The sequence below is a fragment of the Salvia miltiorrhiza genome, chromosome 7 (assembly GCF_028751815.1).
Source record: "Salvia miltiorrhiza cultivar Shanhuang (shh) chromosome 7, IMPLAD_Smil_shh, whole genome shotgun sequence".
Classification (NCBI taxonomy): Eukaryota; Viridiplantae; Streptophyta; class Magnoliopsida; order Lamiales; family Lamiaceae; genus Salvia; species Salvia miltiorrhiza.
Genome location: NC_080393.1, coordinates 18,238,989 through 18,266,057, shown reverse-complemented (window position 1 = coordinate 18,266,057; position 27,069 = coordinate 18,238,989). Strand labels below are relative to the sequence as shown.

The 27,069-nt window shown below is 33.7% G+C and overlaps 1 protein-coding gene across 2 annotated transcripts; it reads left to right on the top strand.

The window, feature by feature from the left end:
* The first annotated feature begins 18,503 nt into the window (after positions 1-18,503).
* Positions 18,504-20,299, top strand: LOC130991183 (GSH-induced LITAF domain protein-like). 2 transcript variants are annotated; one of them, XM_057915277.1, is made up of 3 exons: positions 18,504-19,261; positions 19,796-19,922; positions 20,017-20,299. In XM_057915277.1, exons 1-3 carry the CDS (start codon positions 19,026-19,028, stop codon positions 20,098-20,100), a joined length of 447 nt encoding a protein of 148 aa, XP_057771260.1. In that variant the 5' UTR covers positions 18,504-19,025; the 3' UTR covers positions 20,101-20,299. The 2 variants fall into 2 exon arrangements, with proteins under 2 accessions (XP_057771260.1, XP_057771258.1); XM_057915275.1 differs by having other exon boundaries at positions 18,556-19,261; positions 19,796-20,299.
* Positions 20,300-27,069: the final 6,770 nt, after the last annotated feature.

Below are 27,069 nucleotides of genomic sequence, written 5' to 3'. Positions count from 1 at the left end.
GTGAGAGATTTATGAGGAATTAGACTACAATGGTTGATTGGATCATACACACATTGACTACAAACGAATAGATAAAAAAAGGGTCTCGTTGAAGATTGATACCATTCAACAATACTACTTTTAACCCAATGCTTTCCAAATAAAAAATAATCCAACTTTGATCTCAACGAGAAAGACAAGTAATTTGGTTGTAAGAAAGACAACTTTGATCTTAACGCCTTCATCAATCTTGGTTGTAAGAAAGAAAAACGGTTCCTACTTAGTGTGTGGTCTGGAGTTATTTGGAGTATCTGGAAATTGAGAAATGAGTGCAAATTCCAACTAGGCGAGTGGAACTCGTACAAGATGATTGTTGAGCTTAAGTCGAGATTGTGGAGTTGGATGACGATCCATAACGTGCAGAAATCATCAGAGGATTTCAGGAGTTGGTTCACCGCTGCTTCGTCTGGAGAGTCTTGAACGGATGCTTTTGTTTGTCTTTTATTCTCCCTTTCTCATCCTTTTCTTTCCCCTTTGTATTTCTTTGGTACTGCTGGTACCGGATCAATAAAGTTGCTCCATTTTTCTGCTAAAAAAAAAAAGTAATTTGCAGTTGTTGGTCAACATCTGTTTCGTCATTCCAGCATATCGTCCATGAGGCAGACCGAATAACGAAGAAATCAAGTAAGGATAACATCTAATAATACAACTCTTCGGTCTCCTCTCATAGAGATACCTAGAAGGGTGACATAACGTTATAGCTAGGTAGAAAAAACGAAAGATAAATTTAACATACACGCAATAAAAATGTAGAAAATAAAAAGTGACCTATTTATGGAAAAAATAACTATAGTCAACTGCTAATTTTCAAAAGTCGTCCGCATCAAACACCTAAGTAGCTTTAGTTTCGTGTCTCAGTATCCATGCATATGTCCCAAGTGGATCCGCATAAATGGTTTCACACAACCAAATTTGTAAAGCCCAAGTGGGTCCATATAAATGGTAAGTCTTACTCGAACCGCCTATCTCATTTGGTTGCTTTTTCACCATGCACGCTCTGACGCTCATCGCATAACATATGATTTGAAATGAGTACGAGCCTCATGAAAAGTACAACCACATATCCATATCCTCAATGAATGCTCATTCCCAACCCCAACATCCTTATTATCGATACAAAGAATGATGAAATACTTCAGTATGTTTATGCCTTTAAATAGCCATCGGCATATTGCCCAGCATGTGTTTATTAAATCAAGCCTGTAAATTCAGCAAAAAAGATCTTGGAGTATGGGACTTTGCAATCTCAAAGTTTTCAATAAGGACTTATTGGCTAATTAAGAAAATATGGAGGATGATTAAAAACTTGAATGCTTTGGTGACTAATTAAAGTGTTTCGAGCTAGATACTTCAAAGATGGGGATATTATGGCGGCCCCGGTCAAAGCCAACAGTTTGTTCATATAAAGATTCATAATTGGTAGTCAGGATTTAGAAAAATATTGGCGTATTTGGAGTATTGGGGATGGCACGAGGATGTCCGTGTTTAGAGATAAGTGTGCTAAAGGACTTAAAGAATGCCTTATTGATTGGACGACTAATGGCCGGAACAAAAATATGAGGGTGTATGAGATGTTATCTGAGAATGGAGACTAGGATCGCGCTAAGGTGTATGATTTATTCTTGCCTTATGAACAACATGATATTTTCAACACGCCGATCAACAAAACCAGGTCGCATGATGATATATGATGGGGTTTGGAACCCAAAGTCAATGTTTCAATTAAGTAGGCATATTTGGCTGGAATAGGATATTATGAACAAGATGAGAATGCTAGTAAAACAAATTGTAAATTGTGGAGTAAACTGGTATAGTCCATCTCCATTGTACCAAAAATGAAAATTTTCGTCTGGAGAGCTCTCAATAACCTCATTAATCCCGAAAACAATCTAGGAGTGGGCAGTATGTGGAAGGGGTTTCAGAGAGCACATGTGTGGCACTTTCGGAGTCCTATCAGCAAGCTAATGTAATCATACGAAAATATGAGAGCTTGGGGTTTAAAGTGGGAGAACGCAGATGGCAGAAGCCCAAGTTGGGGCAATTCCGTGTCCATTTCGATGCGAGCTACAACTCAGATTTGAGCTGCTATAGGTTGGGGGTTGTGATCCGCGATCACGATGGCAGAGTTCATGTTGTTGTTGCAAAAAAGTCAAGGCCAACTTTAGGTTCTCGTATGGGTGAAATATTAGTTGTGGTTGATGGGATCATGGTTAGTATGGAGTTTGGTATCATCCCTATTGTGATTTACACCGACTTTTGTCTTGCGATTTGTATTTTGGCTAATACTGAAGAAGATGAAGACTTGGTGTTGAATGATATCCGGGATATTGTGGAGGTGACGTGCTCGGATCTTGTCATTGGGATTTTCCATATGTTTCGTGATGCCAATAAAGTGGCTCACAGGCTAGCCCGATTTGTTGTTAATTGTAGGGTTGTAAATGAATCGAATAATTTTGCTCGATTCGAGATTCGATTCGAAATTGCCCGATTCGTATTCGAAATTATTCGATTCGTATTCGATAACAAATATTCGATTCGATTCGATTATTATTCAAATACTTATATGAAATTTTGATATTCGATTCGATATTCGTAGATATTCGATTCGATATATATATATATATATATATATAATATTTTAATTATAATTTTATAATATTTAATTCTGACCCCAATTGTATATATACACTATATATATAGAATATTAACATTTGAATTTGTATTTTTGAAATATCTAATTTTTTTAACCCTCTTTTTAAAAGAAATAGTAAAAAAAACAACTCTAGCCCTAATTGATTTCTACCGCGCCTCCATTTCCAAATTCCAATTCCATCTTCTTCCCCACGCACGCGGCGCCGCCATTCAAGATTTGAAACCATTTTCAATTTCCAAGCTTCCAGCGGCCGTCTCGCACTTCTTCTCCTCTCCTCCACGCACGCCGCACCGTCTGCTGTTGCCCCATCTTCTCCGCCGCGGCGTCGCTCTCTCCCCCAACACCGCGGTGCCTCTGCTGTTCTGCGCGCACCGGTGCGCTCGGTGCTGCTCTGCTGCTGCTGCTGTCGCTCGCATCGGGATGCGCCGTACGCGCCACCGTTGGCCGGTTAGACTGTCGCGCGCGAGCCGGCGGGCGCAGAAGACTGGTCAGATCTGAAGCTCTGGATGCTGCTACTGTGCGATACAGCTCTTGCGCGGCGGGATCGGCGACTGGCGAGGGGTCGCCGCTGGGTGGAGTAAACGGCGTCGGAACTCAGATCTGAATGATCGCAACTCAGATCTCTAAATTTATGAACTCAGATCTGAATAATCTCCAAACACAATGCATCAACAATCTGTTGTGTTCCTGCTGCCGTCGAGGAGAGACGTCCTCAGCTCGGGATCCCCTTTAAATCGATCAGACTAGCACTATCAATATAAATTCTCAGTTCAAGAAATGAATTTTGGAGGTGTTGATTTATTTCCTGTTAGTGAAGTCCAATTTTGACTACGTGATTCATTTTGATTTTGTTGGTAATTAGGAAGATTACTTCTCATGCATATTTATGATATGATTCAATCATACGATTCCATTTCTCAGTGTCTGTACTTCAATTAGTCATATTTATTTGTTTATTTTTCATATTCTGAATTTTGCAGTGATTGAATTTGGAAGTTGTTGGGAAAATGAGGGATGCAAATGATCCATTTTCTTCACCCAATCGATTTGGCCCATTTTTTATTTCCTTCAAAATTTCGAATCGAATATTTTCGAATCGAATAATATAGAATACAAGTCGAATACTCGAATCGAATATTGGAATCGAGTATTCGGAAAAAAAATTAAGGTACTTTTAAAAGACGAATCGAATACTCGAATCGAATCGAATAATTTGAAAATATCAACGAATCGAATACCGAATCGAATTTAATATTCAAAATCGAATCGAATCACGAATCGAATATTAGTATCATTTCACGAATACGAATAGAATATGTTGATATTTGCTTCGATTTGATTCGATTACAACCCTAGTTAATTGTGTGCAATCCCGTGCTTCGACGGAGGATTTTCCTCCATGGTTGCAAGAAGTTGTAAGTGATGATGACATTTCATAGTTTATATTACATCTTTTCCACGTAAAAAAAAAATAGACTATATATAAATTACCCCCTAAAATCTACAATAGAGTCAAGCCAACCTTCTTAGTGTTGGTTGAAACTTTGTTACTATGTTTCCCTTTTTCAAGAATATAGTAGGCATTTCTTTATTAAAAATATATTACTGTCTTTGTTTACTATAAATGTGGTACAAATAGGAGGACACAAATTTTATAAAAATATTGGGAAGTGTGTACTAAGTGGAGAAATAATCTCATCAAATTAATTTATTAGATAATTAATAAATAATTTGTGAGATGATTTTTTTGTAAATATTGTGTATGAATAAGTTAAACTATAATGGTATATGTCTTAAAATAGAAAGGTCATACTTATTGTGGATGGACAAAAATGATAAAAAGACCACAGTTATCGCGGACGGATGAAGTATATAATATTTTTTCTTCAATTTTATTTTATAGTATAATAATTACTCTCTACTAATATCTTTCCAATTTAATTTTATATAGTAACTACTCTTTACCAATAAAGTTATGGAGTAACATGTTATGCAGGGGAATTTTCATAAAAGATTTATTGGATTTTCTTATTAATATTAGATGGCTTATAATGCATGTTATAACGTGGTATGATGTCTTGAAATTAATCTGTCATCTTTTAAGGTACAATAAAAAAATTAAGTAATAGAGGTGCGAAATTGAAAACACAGTAACCGAAAAGAATGCCTGGGGCTGGGGGTTTATACAACAGTTAATTGTTAGTATATTTTTTTAATATTTATTTTAGGGAAACGAGTTGTGTAGTTGTTCGTGGGCTACCTAAAGCGCACTTAACTAGCACAAGGCATGACTGCAGTCTGCAGATGGATATTTTGCATATTCGCCCTTCATTTTACTTATATTTCATTTTTCAATCCTAGGAATAGGTTTTGAAATCTTAAACAAATAATGTAAAATTTTAAAATTATCTTCATTTATTGAAAAAGTTATAAAATTATCTTGAGTAGATTCATTTGAGCTATATCCTAGCTTAAATGAACTAAGTACTCACGTTTTCATTCTTTGTCCTTCTAATTTTTTATTCTAATGATAGGTAAATTGAATCTTATGAAAACATATTATTATATATATTTTTTTTGATCGGGTAAAGACATGTTAGATGTTAGTAATTAGTTCCCCATCCACTCTAAGAACCACCTTATCTCTCCATTCACCAAATCCACCTTATATCTCCAATCTCCAATTCGCTCCCAAGAGGGATCGAACCCGGGTCACTTATGATTATTATAAGACTATGTTTATCAGCAACCATCCAACCATCTTCAATATTTAATTAATTTCTCTTTTTTCCATATCATTAATATTCATCCCAACCTAACCACCTCTCTTTTTGTTGATTTATCAATGACCACCCAACTACAACATTATATATAATTATTTTATTATTGTTTTTAGTCGTAATAGTTTTAGTAATATTAAATATAAATTAAAATAGAAAAATAACAAATTAATAAAAATTCAAAAAGAATGAACAAAAAATATGTTGTAAATATGTTGAATTTACAAATTAATTCTTTTGGAAATAATTTTATGTAGAGGAAAAATAAGAGAATTTAAAGGTATGTTAAAATATAGCAAGAGTGGTCCCTATTTGTAGAGAATAAAAAGATATAAATTTTAATGTTTTTAATATTTTATATAAAAGATATGATAATTTTATATAATAACTTAAATAAAATCTACAAAGCCAATAGAATGGAGACAAGTGTCTCTTTCTCATTGATAGAAATATAGAAGAGAGAGAGAGAGACCACACGGTCTCATTTTTCTCGTGTACCATGGCTGGTTTCACCCTTTTTATTTTTTAACTTTTTTTTATTTGTTTTACTGATGTGGCGGTCAACCATGGCAATTTTTTTTTTGCCGATAAAGATGGTCTAATATTTGCATTAGCATCCAAGAAATAGCTTGTGTTCAATAATATTGACGTCGGATAGTGAAAAATTAAACATTAATAACTAAATTATTGACCATTTCACAATTACATTATGATCTAAATGAAATAACAACGCTGAATCATAAAACATCATTTAGATCGAAACGTACTTATGAAAAGGTGAATAATTTAAGTATTAAATTGTAATTTTTCCTTAATCTTATTTACATTTGAGACTATTTTGAAGGCATTTGACTCACACGGAGTTTTATATTGATATTATGATAATGATGTGCGTCACATACATAAAAATAGTACTCCATTCAAATGCAATTGCAGTTGATGAAATAAAATATTTATTGTGTGAGCTAAGAATATTAATGATTTGAAAAAATTAGTAGAATATAATATAATATTGGTTGCAATTGCAAAGTAGGAGTAGGAGTGGGTGAATCACGAGATGGTGGAATGTGTGTGTGCGTAGTTTTGGGGGTTATCAGAAAAGGACGATTACATAATTCGTAATTTTCCGCATGTGGAATCTCTTCTGAACTCTTTTACTGAATTCTCTGACATTAAAGACCTATCTCTTTCCTTCCTTTCTCCCACATTTCTCCTCTCCCATTCCCCTCCCCCCCTCTTCAATTATTCCCACTTTTTTTTTATTTTTTATTTCACTCCTTCTTCTTCTTTTGTAAATAAATTTATCGACCAATATTAGATAGTCATAAATTAGTTAAAATTATTAAACGTAATTAATTTAATTTATTTTTTAATAACATAATAATTTAACTTATTTTTCTTTATTATTCATATTATGTTTTCCTAATAAAAAATACGAAAAATATCTACAATGTGGATGATGCAATATAATAGCTAAATTCTTTTTTAATTTTTAAAAAACAATGAATTAAGTTTTTTCCAATTTAACTAATTTATAACTAGTCATAATGTGGCTAAATAATGTGGCAGCACGGCAACATTTATTTATTATGTTTCAAAATAAAAAAATAAATAGTTATAATGTGAATAATACAATATATTAACCAAAAAAAATTGTTTCGGAAAAAAATTTAAATAAATCAAAATTTTCTATTTGAATAATTTATGACTAATAATAATACGAGTGCATCGCATCACTCTTTATACATTTATTTATTTCTCCATATCCCAATTTTTTTTTTTTTTTGAGCGAAATCCAAAATTTTCTTGTCATTTAATACAATCCACTTTTGAAGAATTTGAACACAAGCAATACTTTTACTTTGAAAAGTGTAACTTTTGTGGTCAGTAAATATTTTAACAGATCAACACTCTTGTGACAGAAGTAATAATTCTAGAACTGCATCTAAATGGTGTTGTGCTATTAACACTTAAAACTATATATAGATAAATATATAAGACTATAAATAATAGTAAGACCTAGTTGAATTGGACCTAGAGCCTAGAGGTCAAACTTCATTCATTGAAATCGTATAAAGTTCGAAATATTCTCTTTTTGCTATTCAAATTTCGTTTCCTTGGTAACCCCCAAAAATTAATCCAAAACATATGCGATAATTGATATTGACATACTGGGCCTTGCTATTGGGCCCAACTCACAAATTAAGAGGTAGATTTAGAGAAGGGTGGAAATTAAAAAATTTTAGTATGTTTTTTTCAATAAAAGCGAAGAATAATGGGTAAATTTGGTGTAAAATTATAATAAATATTCAAATTTTGGTTTTTTTCACAATTTTTCATTCTTGTTCTAAAATATATAATAAATTATTTTTTTTGGAATTACCCACGAGGATAGATTCTTTTAAAAAAATGCTTCGGGTATGCTGGGATAACCGGGTCAAGCCATTCAAAGTAATTGCAATTATCTTCTTATCACAAGAAAATCGAAAATCAAAATTACAAATCAGAAAAGTTAGGAATTACAGCTCTTGTTCGACAACAATAATAGCATCGGTACGGATTATTGAATGATTCGTTTTGACATCAGCCTGGTACCCATGCTTACAAATTTTATGTGGATTCTCATTCCATGAATTTAAATTCTCTGATCATGAATTTTTGAAGCCATGAAATTGTTGCAATTTCTCCTGTAATGGCGTAGGAAAGATAGAAATCTATAAAAAAAAATTGAGTTCCAAACCCTAGACTTAGATTTTCAAGATTTTAAATGAGTAGGTGCTAAAACGACGTCGTTTCTAGTCCCTTCCGTTAAATATGTCACCTCATCCAAGTTCGGCGTCACGTCATTTAAAAGTTCACCGAAAAGTCACGTGATGAAAAATTTCAAAAAAAATGATTTATTATGTACTCCATTTTGAAACAAGAATGAAAGATTGTGGGAAAACCCAAAATTTAGAAATTCATTATGGTTTTAGACCAAATTTACCCAAGAATAATTCTATTCATCGTTGTTCTTTTTTGTCTTTCATAACCATTTTTCTTTTGGGTACAATTGTCGAATTATAATGGCCTTTGATTTATTTTGCAAACACTACGGTCCACACCGGCCATCTATTGGAGCATCTCCAATGGGAGGTGATCCCCACTTTAGCACCTCCCCTCTCTAATGCAAAGGCTTTATCGGAATTCTTAAATTCTCATTTTCATTTAATCTCATTTCTACACTTGAAAATGATTTGAATGAAATATGAAGGGTTACATATAGATATGAAAAAAGAAAATAAATAACTAAAAACCTATACTATCTGTTGAAAGCCAACGGTTAAAACAAGAGAAAGAAAAAAAAAAGGAAAAGTGAATGTACAACGGCCGAATTTCAAATTCAAATTTTAATTTTAATTTTTTATTATTCGCGCGTGTATGACACGCGATTGCCCAAAACTCGATAGAGCCGCGGTTCTCCACAGAACATTGGGGTCGTGCCGCTGCGCCTCTCCAGCGTGCGGCACGCCCCTTTCCCGGCCCGATGTGGCTCCTTCCCTATGCGCTGGAGATGCTCTTAGAATTCAACATTCTCAGTTTGTCTCAGGTTTGCCACTTAAACTAGGTCTCATTGGCAAAATTAGACATTTAATTATTTAATAATTTAAAATCCTATCACATGCATAATGCATTGCATGCCAACAAAAATAATTACATGTATCCAGTAATTAATCATCTCATTTTCAGGCAAGTCCCATACATTATTAAACAATTTAAAATTCTATCACACGTATAATGCATTGCATGCCAACAAAAATAGTTATATGGATTATCCAGTAATCATCTCCTTGCAGGTAAATTCCATACTTTTTTTTGATAAATCAATAATTTAATAAGGGTTAATAGTGTTTTATGTCCCGAACTTTTAGGATTTTCCACAAAATGTCCCGAACTTTAACTTACTCATAAAAAACCCAGAACTTTCAGCATTTTCCACAAAATGTCCCGCTGTCCAAAATCTGGTGACAGAAAGATGACTCATCTTATCAGAGTCTGAGGTGGACCTCTTTTTATATAAATAATTAAATAAATAAATAAAACTATTCCACTTCATTAATACACCAATTCCACCTCATTAACACACCCAAAAAAAACAAGCTTAATAAACACAATTACATCCTTATTTCTTACGCAAAGTTTAAACAAAACACCAAATTTCTTCCCCAAAATTTCCTTCTTCCCCAATATTTTTTTCTATGAACGTGCCAATACTCTCTTACATATGTTCTCCAAAATTTTCTTCTTCCTCAAAGTTCATCGATCGTCCTTTGATTGCGAATTTGTTTTTGTCTAAAGTTCATTTCCTAAAATCTTTCTGAATATAATCGTCCTCTTTAACTGTAGTAGAGAACTAATACTGCTCATATGAAATATAATCGTCCTCTTTATTGCTTCAGATGTACACGAAATGCTCTCATATGAAGTGTGCTGGTAAAGTGTTCTACAAAATGCCTGAAAGGGTGCTGTCTTGAAATCCCCTTTATCTTGGTTTATACTTAAGAGTGCATTATCAAGAGTGCACACATAAGAGTGCATACATAAGAGTGCATTATTACAAGTTGGCCACAGGCGGCTATGAAGCTCTGCCTCCTTAATTCAGGTAAACTCCAGCTCTCCTGCTTCGGAGTGAACTCATGCTCTTAGAAAAACTCAGAATAATCTTTGGCCCAAGTCTGTTCTGGAAGCTCTAAATGATGCAATTAATCAAACTTGTTGGGAGTCTTCTGTTTCATAATATTCATATTTCAGAATTTGGAAAATCTTTTTCTCTATTTAGTGACAAACGTTGTTGAGTTTCTCTTCCTCCTGTAGTTTTAGGCAACTAAATTGCTAAGTACTGTAACAAGGGATTCTAGGGTTATTTTGTTTTCTATTATACATTTGATACAGTATTGTTAAGCTCGTTTGACTAATATACATAATATGCACTCTTTTAATATGTGGAAGTCAAGTGTGCATTATCTTAGAAACTAATGTGCAAAGAATTGAAAACAAAATAAGCAATCAAAACAACTTGTTTCATTCATTAAGATTTTACAAGATAGAGCCGAAAAGGCTGTACAAAAAGAGCTATCTCCACAAGTCTTGAAGGCTATTCTAAATTATCCAAATCCAAAAGCCAAAATTCAGAAAATCCACAAGCTATTCTAAATTTATAAGTCATATAGTCTGTAAAGAAAAGTTTCACAAGTATTGAATTATCAACTTGGTGGTGTGGGATTCACAACTTGACTGCAGTCATTTTGAGAAGTTCGTGGAGCTCTTGTTATCAGGCGTGATTCATCATTCCCCCTCTTACTTTAGCATAGTCTATTGGAGCTCTAGATGTGGCCACAAACTATGCTCGCTTACTTCCATGGTTCTGCAAGTGAATGAACATAAATTTAACATTAGCAAATGTTTCATTAAACAAAAACAAATAATTCATGTTAGCTGCACATTTGTAGAATCTGATATACAGTCAATTACACAAGTCTTACTCTCCAAAACATAATTCCAGAATCTGCTACAAGTAACCCAAAGCTTGATGCACGCTGTCAACATGAACAAAATCATGAGCTTTTTTGTTTGTCTGACATGAAGCACCAACCAAGGCCATCATCACTACCAAGTGTGTTAAAAAGCACTTCACAAAACCACGACCATAATTCTTCATTCTCTTTCTCAACAACAACCTACGCAATAGGATACATTTGCTTATTAGAATCCTTCCCTATGGTTGCCAAAAGTACTCCACCCACATCAGTTTTTAGAAAACATGCATCAAAACCAATTAATCTTCTACAACCCACAATAAATCCCTTTCTTAAACCAGAAAACCCTATAAAGATTCTTTGAAATATGCAATTCCCATATTTGTCAATGTAAGTCCTCAACTCAAACCTCCCTTCTTGGTTACTTCTCCTTAACTCTGATACATAAGATCAAAGCTTCTTGTAGTCCTCTGTGCATGAGCCTCTTATCATATGTAATGCAATCCCTTTTGCTTTATAAGTCAAGGCCCTTCTTAACTGTATGCCAAACTTCAAATGCACTTCTTTTTGTAATTTTTTGGCTTGCGTGTTTGGATTCATCTTAAACACATCCAAAAATTGCTTTGCAATCCAATGGCTAGTTGCTTGCCTATTATGTTTGGCTCTGACACATGTGTGTTTATCATTCAATACCTTAATACAAAATGTAGGCTCTTTACCAAGTTTGCTAGCATACAACGACCAAGGACACCCCTCAACACATGCTGCCTTCAATTTGTCTTTGGAACTCTTTAGCCATTTTATGTTATATCCATTGAGGATATTCTACATGATTATTGCTTCTTTGCACTCATTGCGATCTGAAAACTTCATGCCAAGTTGAAATTTGAATTTCTTATCTTCACAATTATTTGCATAAGGTCTACACATCACATGTTTATCAGACAAAGTAGCAGTTGCTTGCTCATCTACAATTCCTAAATGGTCCCTAGTTGCATCCAATTTATGTTGTCTAATTTTATATCTAGTTTGTAGTACCTCATCATCCTCATCTGAGAAATCACAATCATCTAATACATCATCTGGATTAGACTCTTCAATCAAATAAAAGTCTTCATCCTCACTACTATTCTCAGTCAAATCTTCAAAGTACAAGTCTACTGTTTTCTTCACTTTATCAATAGCTTCACCAACAAATTTTTTCCATTCATTTTCATCATCCTTGAGAAATATGAAAGTAGTGCCAATGCATGTCCTTACCCCAACCTTCACAATTTCAGTGTACCCAAGATTTTCTAGAGCCCAACATATGTCATAGTTCTCATACGTATATGTATGCCCACCAACATAATCCAAATTCTCATTAAACACTCCTCCATGATGAAGACATAATGTAACTAGGTCCACACACATTTTGAACTAACCTAAAATTGAAAAGTTTCACATATCAACAAATTATAAGATGATTTCATGAATTTAGCAAGTAAAAATATCAATCTATACCATTCAAGAAAAAAGCCCTAATTTATATACTCCAAGAACACGACAAGAATTTGCAGAAGATTCAGTTGCTTTAAACCATTAAAAAACACCTACCTTTGCATCGTTTTCGAAGATGATCAATGGTCCACTGCAAACTTCCAACAATGGTGGTCCCTAATGCTCACCAAGTGGTCGCAACTATGAGAAGGGAATATTTGGGGAAGAAGGAAATATTGGGGAAGAAATTTGATGTTTTGTTTAAACTTTGTGTAAGAAATAAGGATGGAATTGTGTTTATTAAGTTTTTTTTTTAATTATAATTTTTGGGTGTTAATGAGGTAGAATTGGTGTATTAATGAAGCAGAATAGTTTTATTTATTTAATTAATTATTTATACAAAAATATGTCCACCTCAGACTCCGATAAGATGAGTCATCTTTCCGTCACTGATTTTGAATAGCGGGACATTTTGTGGAAAATTCTAAAAGTTCAGGGTTTTTTAGGAGAAAGTTAAAGTTCGGGATATTTTGTGGAAAACCTTGAAAGTTCAGGACATAAAACACTATTAACTCATTTAATAGTTAATTAAATTTAAAAAGTGCATGGTGGAAGACTAGAACATAAGGCATTTAATTTTAGATATTAATCACTTTATCGCTAAATCAACGTTCACACGATAAATCCCATATTTAACTACTTCCTCCGTCCTTATAAAATATATGTAATTTGTTATTTTCGTCCGTCCTCATAAAATGTATCAAGTCTATTTTAAGTAAGTTTTTCACTCACAATAAAGTGAACTCTTACTCCACTCACAACACATTCAACTATTTTATTAAAACTCATGTCATTAAAAAAATTGATACATTTTTATGAGAACGGAGGGAATAATAGTTATGAAGACCGAAGAGCCTATGCATCCTGTTAAATAGCAAAAAATATTTTAGAATATTTCGAATATACCACCTTGGGCAAAAAACCATAGGGAGAAAAGGTATCCTAAAGATCTTTGAAAGAGTTTAGTGCCCCAAATTACCAGCAAAGTATAACTGTGCAAATAAAAAAGTAATGTTGGGAAGAATGTTATCAACAGAATGTTAATAACATTGAAACCAACATGCAGCGGAAATGAATAACACACATGAATACTTTTTCACGGATTATATAAATAACCTGGAGTGCCTCAAGGCAAAAAACACTATGTTGAATCAACAAAGTAAAGTACAGATTTGGATCTCATGGAGATCTATCTTTACAGATTATCTGTCTAAGACAAATCAACATATCTACTTTCTGAACTAGAATGTTGATACAACACATAAACCAAATCAGCCGAATAACAAATGTTAGTCGGACAAAACAAACAACCTGCTACGCTCCAATGGCCTTGTACTTTAATTCTTGTTCTCGACTTCCCGTCGAAACAAAGATAGACTTTACAAAATGGCTGCCTAAGTCTTCTTCGTCAAAGCAGTCCTTGAAGAATCGGTGTCACGTTTGCAGCAGGAAATGACGAGTTGGTTGTGGGTGAATGTTAGGTCTCTGATTTTGTACTTCCAAAATGTGAGAATGAATGAAGCTTCTTGCTGCTTTTATAGGCCTTCATTTCGTAGTTAGTTTCCTCCACTCTCCACTTCCAAAACGTTCCTATAACTGCTGCAATCCATCTTCAAACAATGCTAGTCGACCAGTCTGGAATGTTGGTTGAAAGATCATGGGTCCTTAAAAGTAGGAACTAACACCCCACTACTTTGGTCCATGAATAACCGTCTTCCCACTTATTGAAAACGTAGTCAACAAGCATAAAACCTTTATTCCACAACCAAAGAATAATAAAACGTAAAAGGAAAGTAAAGATTAAATATATACAATTACCAATGGAGAGTCAAAGTATGAAGTCAATGCAGACTTCAGAATGTTGGTTGAAGCCCAGAAATATTGACACCATGAATGTTATCAACATTCAACCCAACATTGAAAGCACGAATGTTATCAACATTCAACCCAACATTGTCGGAGTCAACATTGACTCTAACAATCCTTTTAATAAATTTTTTAGCTCGATTGGTTAGCTCAAAACCTGAAAGATTAAGGTTAGGGTCGAGAATTTTAAACCAAAATGACCTGTAACTGAATAATCTGAATTCAAGCGGATTGGCCCGATTGACATTCCTATTGTCCACCACTCAAGCATTCTTTTATTCATTGTAAATTCTAAGTGTTTTTTAAACTGACACATTGGATCTACATATTCAACATAGTTTATTTTGAACCAACTATAGCACCAAGCCCACATTTTATATGCAAACGAGCAAGAAAAAAAATAATTATTTCACATATTCACACTATATATATCAAGCAGAAAGGACACCTATCATCGATATTCTCGCGAAGTACTCTTCTTTTGAATAATTTTTGTCGAGTCGAAATTTTATTTTGAAGAAATTTCCAACCAAAATGCGCGTGTATTGCTTAAAGTGAGTTTGCACCAAATACTCTCCAAACATCCATGTAAAATATTTTTTTGCATATGCTTTCTTTTCAATCTTCTTGTAAACCGACTTCGATTAATTGATTCTTTCGCTTTTCACCTTTTAGTTCCATTTGTCTACCTTATCTTGCATTGTAAGGTGCCAAACTGCGTATTTTGTTTGGACATAGTGTAGAGTCTGTAGACCCTTAAGCAAGTATCACTTTTTCTATTTTCGTTTGATCCATCTCATAAGAAAGTATCACTTCTATTTTGGAATATAACTTCACACATTATCTATAACATATTATTTCTTTTTCTAAACAGTAGTAAGTCCATTTCTCCACTTAATATATACTTCATCTGTCCCAGTAGTAGTGTCTCACTTTCCTTTTTGGATCGTCCCAATAGTAATGTCTCATTATCTTTTTGGCAATATATCATCTCTTTCTATACGTAATATTTAAATAATTTTCACCAACTCACTTTATCTACTTTTTACACACTCCTTAATCTTTGTGCCCAAAAGTAATGGGACACTACTAATGGGACGGAGGAAGTATTATTTATCAAATATGTTTTAAAATTCGTATCATCCCCTAAATTATACTCTCTTGTGAGACGAAGGGAGTATTATACTTAACACCATTGAACATGACCGTGGGCGAGGGGAGCTCAAAATGCTACACCTATTTACATTTTTGGTGCATTGCTTTGATGGATAACTTTATCATTAGAAAAGAAAGTATAACAAAAATTTATGCCTTTAAATGTCTCATTTCTTTTCCAACATTTGACACAAAAGAGAAATTCATCATTTTTTCTTTATTATTTTCACTTCAAGGATGAAAAAAACTATCCACTAAAAAATGGAGGGATAATATTATTCATCATCGAAGTGAAAATAAAGAAGGAAAAATGATGAATTTTCTTTTGTGTTTAATATTGAAAAGGAAAGAAGATATTTAAAGACATAAATTTTTGTTATCCCTCTTTTTTTAGTGATAAATTTATCATCAAAGTAAACGCATCCTTTTGTGTTAGAGTGGTTAGGAATTGTTGAGTTGACCTCATTTTAGTTGGAGTGGCAAAAAACATACGACTCATCGTACATGTAGAAATAAAAAATATTTTAATATTTTGAATAATCTAAATGACATTTTTGTATTCTTAAACATGAAAAAACTAAAAATAAAAAACATTCTAACTTGCAATATTTGTTTTTTTCGACAAAGTTTGTCCATAAATTACTAAAAAAAGCTCATTATACTGGTGAAACGACGTAGTTTACTACCGCTAAAATTTTGGAAATAGTGCTAATGCCAAAAATCAACCTATGATATTGTAATTACTAATTACAATGTTTTATATGTTAACCGAGATTGCTTGCAACCACAGATTTCTAAAGGGTGATTCTATTCCTAGCCCAAATTTTACTTACTATAGCCTCTTATTTAATAAAATATTAAAAATATTTATTCAATTGATCTATCATCTAATAGTAGGCTCAAGAATAAATTTATAACTACTATTGGGCTCATAAGCCCATTTCCCATGGGCCTTTTTTTTTTAAAACAAACTAGTGGGAAAAGTTAACAAACTCGGGCAAAAGTAACCAGGGGGCTTAGCCCACTGGCCACCAGGTCCTCACTTAAGTGAAGTGACCCGGGTTCGATCCCTCTTGGGAACGAATTGGTGATTGGAGATATAAGGTGGAGTTTGGTGAATGGAGAGATAAGGTGGTTCTTGGAGTGGATGAGAACTAACTACTAACATCTAACATGACTTTGACCGATCAAAAAAAAAAAAAAAAACAAACTCGGGCAAAAGTCCATAGTAACAAAAAACGGAGCGATTAAAAGAAGGAATTTAATTCACTCAAAAAAAGAAAAGAAAAAGAGATTTAACTAAATGATCCGCTAATTTTTTTAGGCCGAACTAATCCAACTATAACCACGAATATTCAACTCAACCGCAAGATGCCAAGAGTTACGATGTCCTCCAATAAACGACAAGATGCTTGGACAATCAATTTTAACAACAATTCGTGGGTAATCTATGTGCGACGTGGTCGTTTGTTAAATTCAGGGGCGGGGCTAACCTACGGAAGGCCTGGTGCAAAATTTAAAATTGAGCCCTTTTTTATAGTTAAAAATGTATCACAAATATAAAACATATACATATATATATATATATATATATATATATATATATATATCCGAACGATAGTTTTTTTATCAGATTACACAATAAACATGTAAAAATATATTTTATTTTACAGAGGTGGAATACATAATGCCTCTATATTTATTTTTGGTTAAAAATATATTTGATTGTATGATTTCATTTCACACGGTTTTAATTAAGGAAAAGGCCATATATCTTATTTTCTTAGTGCTATCTAGAATTAGTTTGTTTATTCCGTCAAAATAAAAGAAGAAGAAGAAGAATTAGTTTGTTTATTAAGTTTATGAATAAGTCTTTTATACATATATAATACGGTGGTAAGGGAAAAAGGCCCCAAAGGCCCAAGCAATAAAAATTTACAAATGGCAATCTCAAGAATCAAACCTGCATCAATAAGATGCTGTGAGAGCATATTTCCACCAAGCTACTTAATGAAGTTATTTATTTTCCAATTATTTAAGTATATATAAATATATTGACCTATATATAATCGGGGGCCCTCGATTTTTCAGGGCCCTGTGCGGTCGCCCACCCCGCACACCCTCAAAACCGCCCCTGGTTAAATCATAGTATTTTGTTTATGTTAAATTTGTGAAATGCCATATTAATTTTAATTCAAACGTAATTTGAAATTGTGATCAAATTATTAGAGTTATCAAATTTGTTTATTTTTTAGTACTCCCTCCGAATTTTGAGTCAATTTCCTTTTCCGATCGTCCCATGAATCTTGTGTCATTTTTATATATAGTAAGAATTAAAAAAAAATAAGGGGTTCAAATTAAACTTATCTTAACTGTGTACTTTTCCACTTTATCACTTTTCTACTTTATTACCTACTTACTTACCTAATCAATTTTCTACTTTATTAACTACATACTTCAACACTAATCTTCAATTCCTTAGTGCCTCAAGATTCGTGGGACGGAGATAACTTTTAAAATTTGTGGAAAAAATAAAAATGAATCTAAATTTCATTTATTTAGACACCAATAACTTTAGAAGCGTTTACTTTTGTCTGATTAAGTATTTTTATCCTTAAAATTAGTATTCCTTCAATCTCACCCTTTCATTAAGATATAAATCAAGCAAAATTAATTTAAATGATTGAAATAATCAATAATTTTAAAATATTGTAAAGGATTAACTTTGTTATTTTGATCTATTGAAGCCAATCATCAAAAGTAATACCAGCTCCCATATAAATTTGATCAGAACCGATCACCTACCCACCGTGGGCATGCATAACGTGCCCACCATGATGTGGCAATTGTAATTATAGTAAGATTATGCTTGCCCACGGTGGGTAGGTGATCGGTTCTGTAAATTTGATATCAACATAATTAATTTCTTAGAGTATCTCCAGTGCCAGATTTGGGGTGCCGGACCAAGCCGGTACGCGGCGAATCGGTTGGCTCGTGCTGGACTCGATTCTTGGTATCGGGCACGAAGTCGAGAAAGGCGCTTCGCGTGTATATCTTTCAATAAAAAAAAAAAAAAAAAACTGACGTGCGAAAATCCGACTGAAACATTGTTGCTATGAGAAGGATGGATCCTTGCTTATTTATTCTGGTTGCTGCTACAAAGAATGGGGCGGCAATGGTGGGGTTTGACCGAACTACATTATGGAATGAAGACTTGGAGATGCAGTCAACTTCTTCTTTCTAGAAGCCAATCCCAATTTTCAAAGTTTCAAAGTTCAAACCTCTATCTATAGTCTATTACTCTTCCATCTTCTTCTTATTTTTTCAAACCCTATTACTATTCTCCCAATTCTCGATTTCCCCTCCCCTCTCTCTCTCTCTACAAAATCATCGAAACTTGGGGATTAAGATTGAGTAGTTTAATTATTGCTCATCGCAACAAATTTTTCATCACCTCTGAAGTAGTATTCGACAGCCATGGAAAAAACGGCCAAGACCGACGAGCCAGCGATTGGGATTCCGTACAATGCGGCGTATCAGGCGCCAATGCCGCAGCGGTTTTACGTAGAAAACCCTTATCAAGCTGGCACCATCCCTCCAAATGCCATTGTTGGAGACCCCAAAGGAATTCCCCTTCAACAGACTATTTACCGTGACACCCCTGCGCCCTTCAATTGCCCCTACTGCGGCGGCTCCGGCATCACCACCGTCAAGTAACTTCTCCCCCTTTCTACTATTCTCCGCCGTCGATTCTGTAATTGTTTGTTTACTTATTGAAATTTATGATTACGCGTCAAAGTTAAGCCTTTTATGCCGAAAGATGATAGCCCTAATTTCTACAGTTGTTGGGCTGGGTAGGAAATCTTCTAATTAGTTTAGAGCTTGGGGACACTGTGGTTTATCATAGATTCAGTTGCTGTTGCTAGAAATAGATGGACCGATCTGAGTTGAACAACAGTGTACATGAGATGTGGTTCCCATGAATCGAATCTGGGATGGTAATTCTGTCTTGAAGAGTAGAATTTTGGATCAAAGCTCTATGAAGCTCAGGCTGTATAAAGCTCAAACAGGGCTAAGTTGAATTTGTAGACCATTGACTTGCACAGGCTGTATGAAGCTCAAAGAGCTAAGTAAAATATTGTAGTAATTTTTGGTATGTCTATTTGCTTGGCTTTATTTCCAGGTGGATCATCTTTTACCAGATGGCTTTGTTTCATTTTTCTTACTCTGCTTTGCTTGTAATGCAGGGCTAAACCAAGTTTAGCTGCAGTTGTTGGTTGCATGATGCCATTTATGCTTGGAGTCTGTTTTCTGTGCCCTTCAATGGATTGTCTATGGCACAAATATCATTATTGTCCAAGCTGCAATGAGAAGGTTAAATTGGTTACCTTTCTTTATGTTCTCCACGAATACATGCCCATTTTTGGAACAAATATTGAGAAAATTTTATTTTTTGTTTCTTTGCTAGATTGCTGATTTCGAGAAGTCTGATATCTGTTCTGTGATGGATCCTCCACATTATATACAAGAGAGCTTTGCTTTGCCTGCGTGACATGATGAGGCCAGTCTCAACCCTGTGGCACCATAGTCCTATTTGTATGCAATTTCTATATATTGTCAACGTAACTTTAAATAATTGGAAATTGCCATGTTGTAGATACACACATATATATATATAATGTTTGTGAGAATGTATATGTCTGCAAACAAATTGTTAAGCTGGTTCTTGTATATAAATCATGTTCTCTCAACTTTTGACTATTACCAAAATTTGTTTTGATGTATTTCTTGTGGCCTGTTTTCTTTAACCTCTCTTCCACCCCCTGCGTGGGGGAGAACTTAGACATGATGAGAATATGTGGCAATGTTTTGGTGTGCTCTAATGTGCATTCTAACTGAATGTGTAAGGTGAAATAGCTTGCTCATGCAAACTGCTTGCTTCACTGAAAATTTGCTTGCTGTTCTGTTTTCTGAGTTTATCCTGTCGTATTACTGGCACCCAACCATTACAGTTCTGAAGTGGATCTAGTACCTCTACTTGATGCCATTGCCACCAAAGGTAATTTTTTCTGAGACCTAGATACTTAAGGCTAGTGTCACACCACAAAGGTTACTTCTGAAGTGAGAGCTGAGGCTCCTTGAGAAGGAACCTTTTCTTTAGGAAATTTATCGTCTCTGGTGTAAAAATAGTGGTGGATCTTCAATCTCATGGTCTCTAGCTAAGTAAATATCACGATGAATTTGCTCATCTGTGGTTACTTAATACTCGTTATGAAATTTTTCTTGGCGCTGGGAGAGACAAAATTTCTTTAACTGCTCAATTATATGTTCACTTCTTTCTTGCTGGTGTTGTTTTAGGATCTCTTGTAAGCTTGTGAACGCACTCATTCTAATTGGTTATAATGCTCTTGAATTGGAGGTTGAAAAGTTATAATGCTCTTGAATTTGAGGTCGACAACTAGTGAATGTGGATTCTTCAAGGATACTAATTGGTCATAAACTCATGGGAACTGCATATTCTCAAAATAAAGGATTTGAGATCTAGTTTTATGTCATGCATTTTTGTTGCTCTTTCAATATGGGAAAAGTCTCATGGATTAAGGTACATAAGATGGTAGTCATACCTGGACCATTTAAATTACAAATATGCGATGAGTAGATGTTTGCAATCTGAATATGGGTGTCATCTTACAACATTTACCCAAAATGTACAAAATTGTGCAAACTTTACCGAACTAATTGAGTGTTACTTACTAGTAGGACCTCAAGGATGATTTATAAATTATGATCAGATCTGGCAAGTGGAGTAAATTTGTAGATTCTTTGCATTTTATATATCTCTAAAGGCGCGTATTAGATATTCTAGCCCATTAGTAGCTCTTTTGGTGATCACTGTTCATGCCGACGTTGGGCTATTGGATTGGGGTGGCTCCATGGATTTCTTACAAATTTCTTGCGCGCTGAGGTTGGATCCATATTGATTATTGAGTCAGCTCTCGTTGGGTTTTTGTCCTCTGTTTCCGGTTTGACTTTCGGTCATTAGTTATTTTGTTTTTTCGTTGTAATGAACCAATATCCTTTAGTTTGCGTCTTGTGCTTTCAAGGATATTAGGTTTTTTCCTAACCCATTAGATTATCTTCTTAACCTATTTCACTACTAAATCTTTTCTATAGCACATTCAAAACGTTCTGCACTAAACGTATAATATGATTACTTTCTAACTCATTTTTTCCCATGATTTTTAACTTATGTATATATATTTTTTTGAAGCCAAACCAGAACCATCATATTACGCATAATCAATCAAAACAAGCTCCCCAAGCCAAGCAGGGAAGTTCTCCGTCCAACGAATCGGACAATCACAATTGCGCGCAAACTACGCTAAAGAATGAGCGACTCTATTAGCCTCCCGAAAAACATAATTAACACCAATTAAACAAGAAGAGCGAGCAACTTTCAAAATATCCAGCAGATCATTGGGAAGAAAGTTCCCCTCCTCATCCGGGCATGCCATGACTCTAGCCGCTAACATAGAATCAGTGAAAATCTCGATCGGCTCAAGCTTATACTCCATGCACCACATAATACCCTCCACAACCGCCATGATCTCCGCAAGAAGGCAGCTGGACCTCGGCCTTATTATTAGTTGTATTACTAAAATTCATAAAATCAACTACTTAATTTATTATTGTAAATATTGGATATGTGTTACTGAATGTAATAAAAACTTTATTTGGAAGTATTAATGTAAATGTGGGGTGAGAAGGGTTTAGGGTGTCCTTTCAGGAGGAAAACGCTGTCTTCATTCAAATTAATTAATAAACCCCAGAAATCTGGTACTTCTTGTTCTTGCTGCTCATTTCCTCTACTGTGTGTGTGTGTGAGAGAGAGAGAGGAGTTGTGGACCCTTGGCAAAACGGAAAGGCCATGAAGCACCAACTATACATTGAAAATGTTTACAACATTCTCAATTAGCGTTACCCATTTCTTTAAATATTCCATCATATCTTGGCATAGATCGAAGCCTTTTAATGTATAATCCAACCTCAAAATCAATTTATAAAATAGGAATATGACTTTACAACGTGGAAGTTGTATACTATTTAATTGTTGCGAGGTCTAAATTAATAGATATGGATCGTGACGAGATTAGGATCGTTGATCATATAATTTTAGATATAACACACGACTACACGGTAACTGTTTATACGTTAATTTTGGATGATGATATGCTTGTTGATTTATTCGACTAATCCTACTATTAAGTTTTTGAACCTATTTTTAGGCTCCAACCCCTCAATATTCAAACTAGGAATTTATGTGGGCTGCCATCATAGTCTTTGTACCTAGAGGCCAGCCTTAGCTTTTCTACTGGCCCATTATTTTCTGTAACATTTTACACATAATCCAATAGCTATAATAGTGGAAGTGGTGTGGACCTGTGGTGGTTGTGCTATTTGAAATACTGGACAAATATCATATTAAATCCTAAATTATACTATTTATTTTATAAAAAATATTTTAAATTATAAGAAATATTTTTTAAAACTCCAAATTATTATATTTGTATCAAAATTAAAAGGATAATCCTATTCAAAACCTAAAATAAAAAGATATATATTTTGTATAATTTTTCCAAACACAATTTGAATCCCGAATTGATTAACTTACAAGAATAAATCTAAATGAGTTCGGATAGTTGACGAGTATTGATATACCAGCTTAAGAAGAGAATGAGTAGTAAAATAAATTTTTAATTGAGTTTGGGATGGTGTACCTTATTATTTCGGTTTACCGATTTATTTTTAGGAAAAAATCACAAGTACAATAACAGTACATAAATTGAAAATTATTATTATTATTATTATTATTATTATTATTATTATTATTATTATTATTATTATTGTTATTATTATTATTATTATTATTATTATTATTATTATTATTATTATTATTATTATTATTATTATTATTATTATTATTATTATTATTATTATTATTATTTACCGGTATTTGCATTCTATTGAGATATCATAATATTTTCTTTTTATATATTCAAATGGCTTCCGAAAGTCATTGGGTATTTCTATGTGAGTTTGAGATGAGAATGAATAATTAATAGGTATTATACTAAATTAATGTTCGAGTTTTATTGAGATGAATAATAAATTATTGTAACAACTTATATTTAATTATCCAGACATTTTATAAGGTTAAATAATTTGGGTAATTAGAGGGTATTTTTATTTAAATTTGGGACGAGAATTGATAGTAAACTTATTATAAGTATGTATATAAATTCTAAATTGATCTGAACATTAATTGACATGATTACATAATTTTTTTTATCTAATTTTCAATCTACATTATAAGTGTGTATATAAATTCTAAACGGATCCAAACATTCATCGACATGATTAAGAGAATGAGCAGTAAAATCATTTTTTAATTGATTGCGGAGTATTATTTATTATATTTATATTTAATATTTACTTTGTATTATTACGATCAATAACTAATTATTTCAACAAATCAAATTTATAAATTCAAACGGGTTAGAGTAATTAGCGAGTATTATTACATATATTTGAGGCTAGAACGAGTAATAAAATTACTTTTACGAGTATATACATTTTTGATGGAATGTGTGAGTAAACCCCTACAATAACCTCGTCATTTTTTATTTATTGTTGTGTTCAGCCACGATCAATGATTCTTGATGGCTGAACTCCAACCAAATATGAAAATGTTTTTAAAATTTCTACTGATAAATTACAACATTTTCCTTAGAAAATTGATAGAATATAAAATAACTTATATTTATATATATGTTGAGATCCAAATGCACAATCTTTGTATAAATATCATTTTATTGCGAGATTACGAAAATGGGCATGAAGAAAGATGAATAGTAGCGTTAAGAAGAGGAGGATATGATGGATCAGGATTAGTTTAGTAAACGTAATGCGATATTACGAAAATGGGCATGAAGAAAATGTCACGCATGACGTAAGCCGACCTAGGGAGCCGCAAAACTTTGTCTTAGAAAATGCCAAAATTAAATTAGCTGCTACCGATACTATTGCACGTGATTTTATTTTTCTATCATTATACGCCTGTCTATATGATTAGCAGTATCAAATTAAAATTAAGTAATTTCTGTTTAAAGTAAAGTGTGTGGGCATTGTCAGTGTTTTGTGTGTGCGTGAATGAAGTGAATCTTACCCAAAATAAAAATGATGGTCCCCACGTTTTCTCAATGACTGCTTTTTGTCACAATAATTTAATATTTTTACACTTTGACCCCTATTAAATATTAATCTATTGTTACATCTTTTTGGCTTCCACTATCCACAAAAATATCTGTCCCTCCACCTAATATCGCTGTCATGTAGCCAACTTACCACTCTATAAATCTTCCATTTTACTTTAAATAAAAATATTCTTTCATCAATGAAGTTTAGTTTAAATGAAAAAATTGAGGCATTTGAAAATTGTCTTTTGTGAGAAATTTTAAGTTTAATTTTTATCTGCTTGCGATGTAGATTTCTCATTTTTTTTTACGGTGTTTTCACCTTTGTGTGGATGGTGGTCCACCTGCATGCAATTATTTTTCTATTTTTGTGTGGTATAGAGATTTCGATTGTGTGTAAATGACTTATTTGATTATATTTAGATACTTATTGTAATTCTAATAAAAAAAAAGAATATTCTTTCTAACTGTTTATTCAAAATTTAGAAATTGCTTGCAAAATACTCACCTCACTAATAGACTATTCACAAAGGAATTTTTTAAAAATATTTTTAGAGAAACTTGAATTGAAGTACCCTTAGTACTTACTCTAATTCTTTTTTTAATATTTTAGACATTCCTCCAGAAATGAGAGTGAGTGCTTTTTATACATTTTCATTCTATTCTTATGGATATAATTTTTGTTTACTGAATCAAAATGAGTAATTTTTTACTATGGACTCATATATAATATCGTCCAATACGTACATATGTAAACAATTGATAACAATTTATGTATATGCATGTTTTAATAAATTAAATCATAAATGTTGTAACGCATTGTGACACGTAATTGTAGAGGGTCCGTTTGAAAATACACCCACCAAAATCATGATTTAACAAGTGACGGAGCCACTCGTATATGTACAATTGAACAACTGTTGCAGTGTTGCTTTGCTTAGCAATTGGATAGCTTGTAGAATTCTTTTTAATTCTCTTTTATGGCTTAAATATAAAATATGAATGCCAAAAAGAAAAAAGATATGCATATAGAATAAATTTGCACTACACTCTATTTATACGTTGTTTGATTGGGTGAATTCGATCCATCGATATTTAATATTAAGACAGTGTTATTTTTTTTTTATCAAGAAATTTCATTAGATATCACTGGTACCAGAGGTACCAAAGTCGTTCATTTACGTAATAAGAAAATAAATATCATTTGAGCACCAAGAATAGAAACTTGTCTCCTTATTTAAAATCCCGAAAATTTTGTTCCAACTCCACATTCTTGCTTTAATCTCCACGATCGTGCTTTTAATGTCCCAAGCCTTACCTTCGAATCGGCTTTCGTTCCTTCGCTTCCAAAGTAACCAGTTAGTGCAAATCCACAGTGCCTTTAAGAACTCCGGCTCTCCTTCCCCCTGCCCAGATGTGCAAACATAATGAAGTGTGAATCGACGCATTGAGGTCGAACCGAACAGATCCCTAGCCAACTCTGAATTTCATCCCATACCGCACCAACCTTCGGGCAAAGTAAGAAAAATGATTAGACGTCTCATTTTGATGAAGGCATGCATTGCAGTTCATCTCCACTTCTTCTAGCGCTACGTTCCTCTTCCTCAAATGGTCGCATGTTGGTAATTTGTTTCTCAAGATCCTCCATGTTGTCACTCTTGCTTTTTGGGGAGCAGGTGCGTCCCAAACTTTCGCGAGCGACTCCGAATTGGTGGTCGCCGAAGTGGTCTCGTTTCTGGTTGTCTTGATGGCTGAGTATGCTGTTTTTGTTGAGTAAAGACCATCCTGGGACGCACTCCATATGCATCCATCGACGCTTCCTGCATTTGGAACAAAATTAGAGATAACAGATAATAAAACGTTAGCCGCCTCATTCTTCCTCTCAAAGAGCTCCCATCTCCATTTCAGTTCCCATCCTCAGCTCCCGTTTGACCACTTCCTCGAATCACCAATTAGAGCATCCTTATTGGCACTAAGTTGGAACAATCTAGGAAAGACGAACCTAAGCAGTTGCGACCCTATCCATCCATGTACCCAGAACTCCATATCTAGACAGTTCCCTACCTTCCGCCTTATGTTATCCACGAACCAGAATCCCGACGGCCCCCTAACTATTGATAGAATTTTTTACCACCACCCGACACCAGACCTTCTTTGACCCGAACAGTTCAGCTCCTCTTCTCCCCACTCCAAGTCCCCGTATAACGATCTAACTATTCTAGCCCACAATAACCCACTCCTTTCTAAATATCCCCACAGCCATTTCA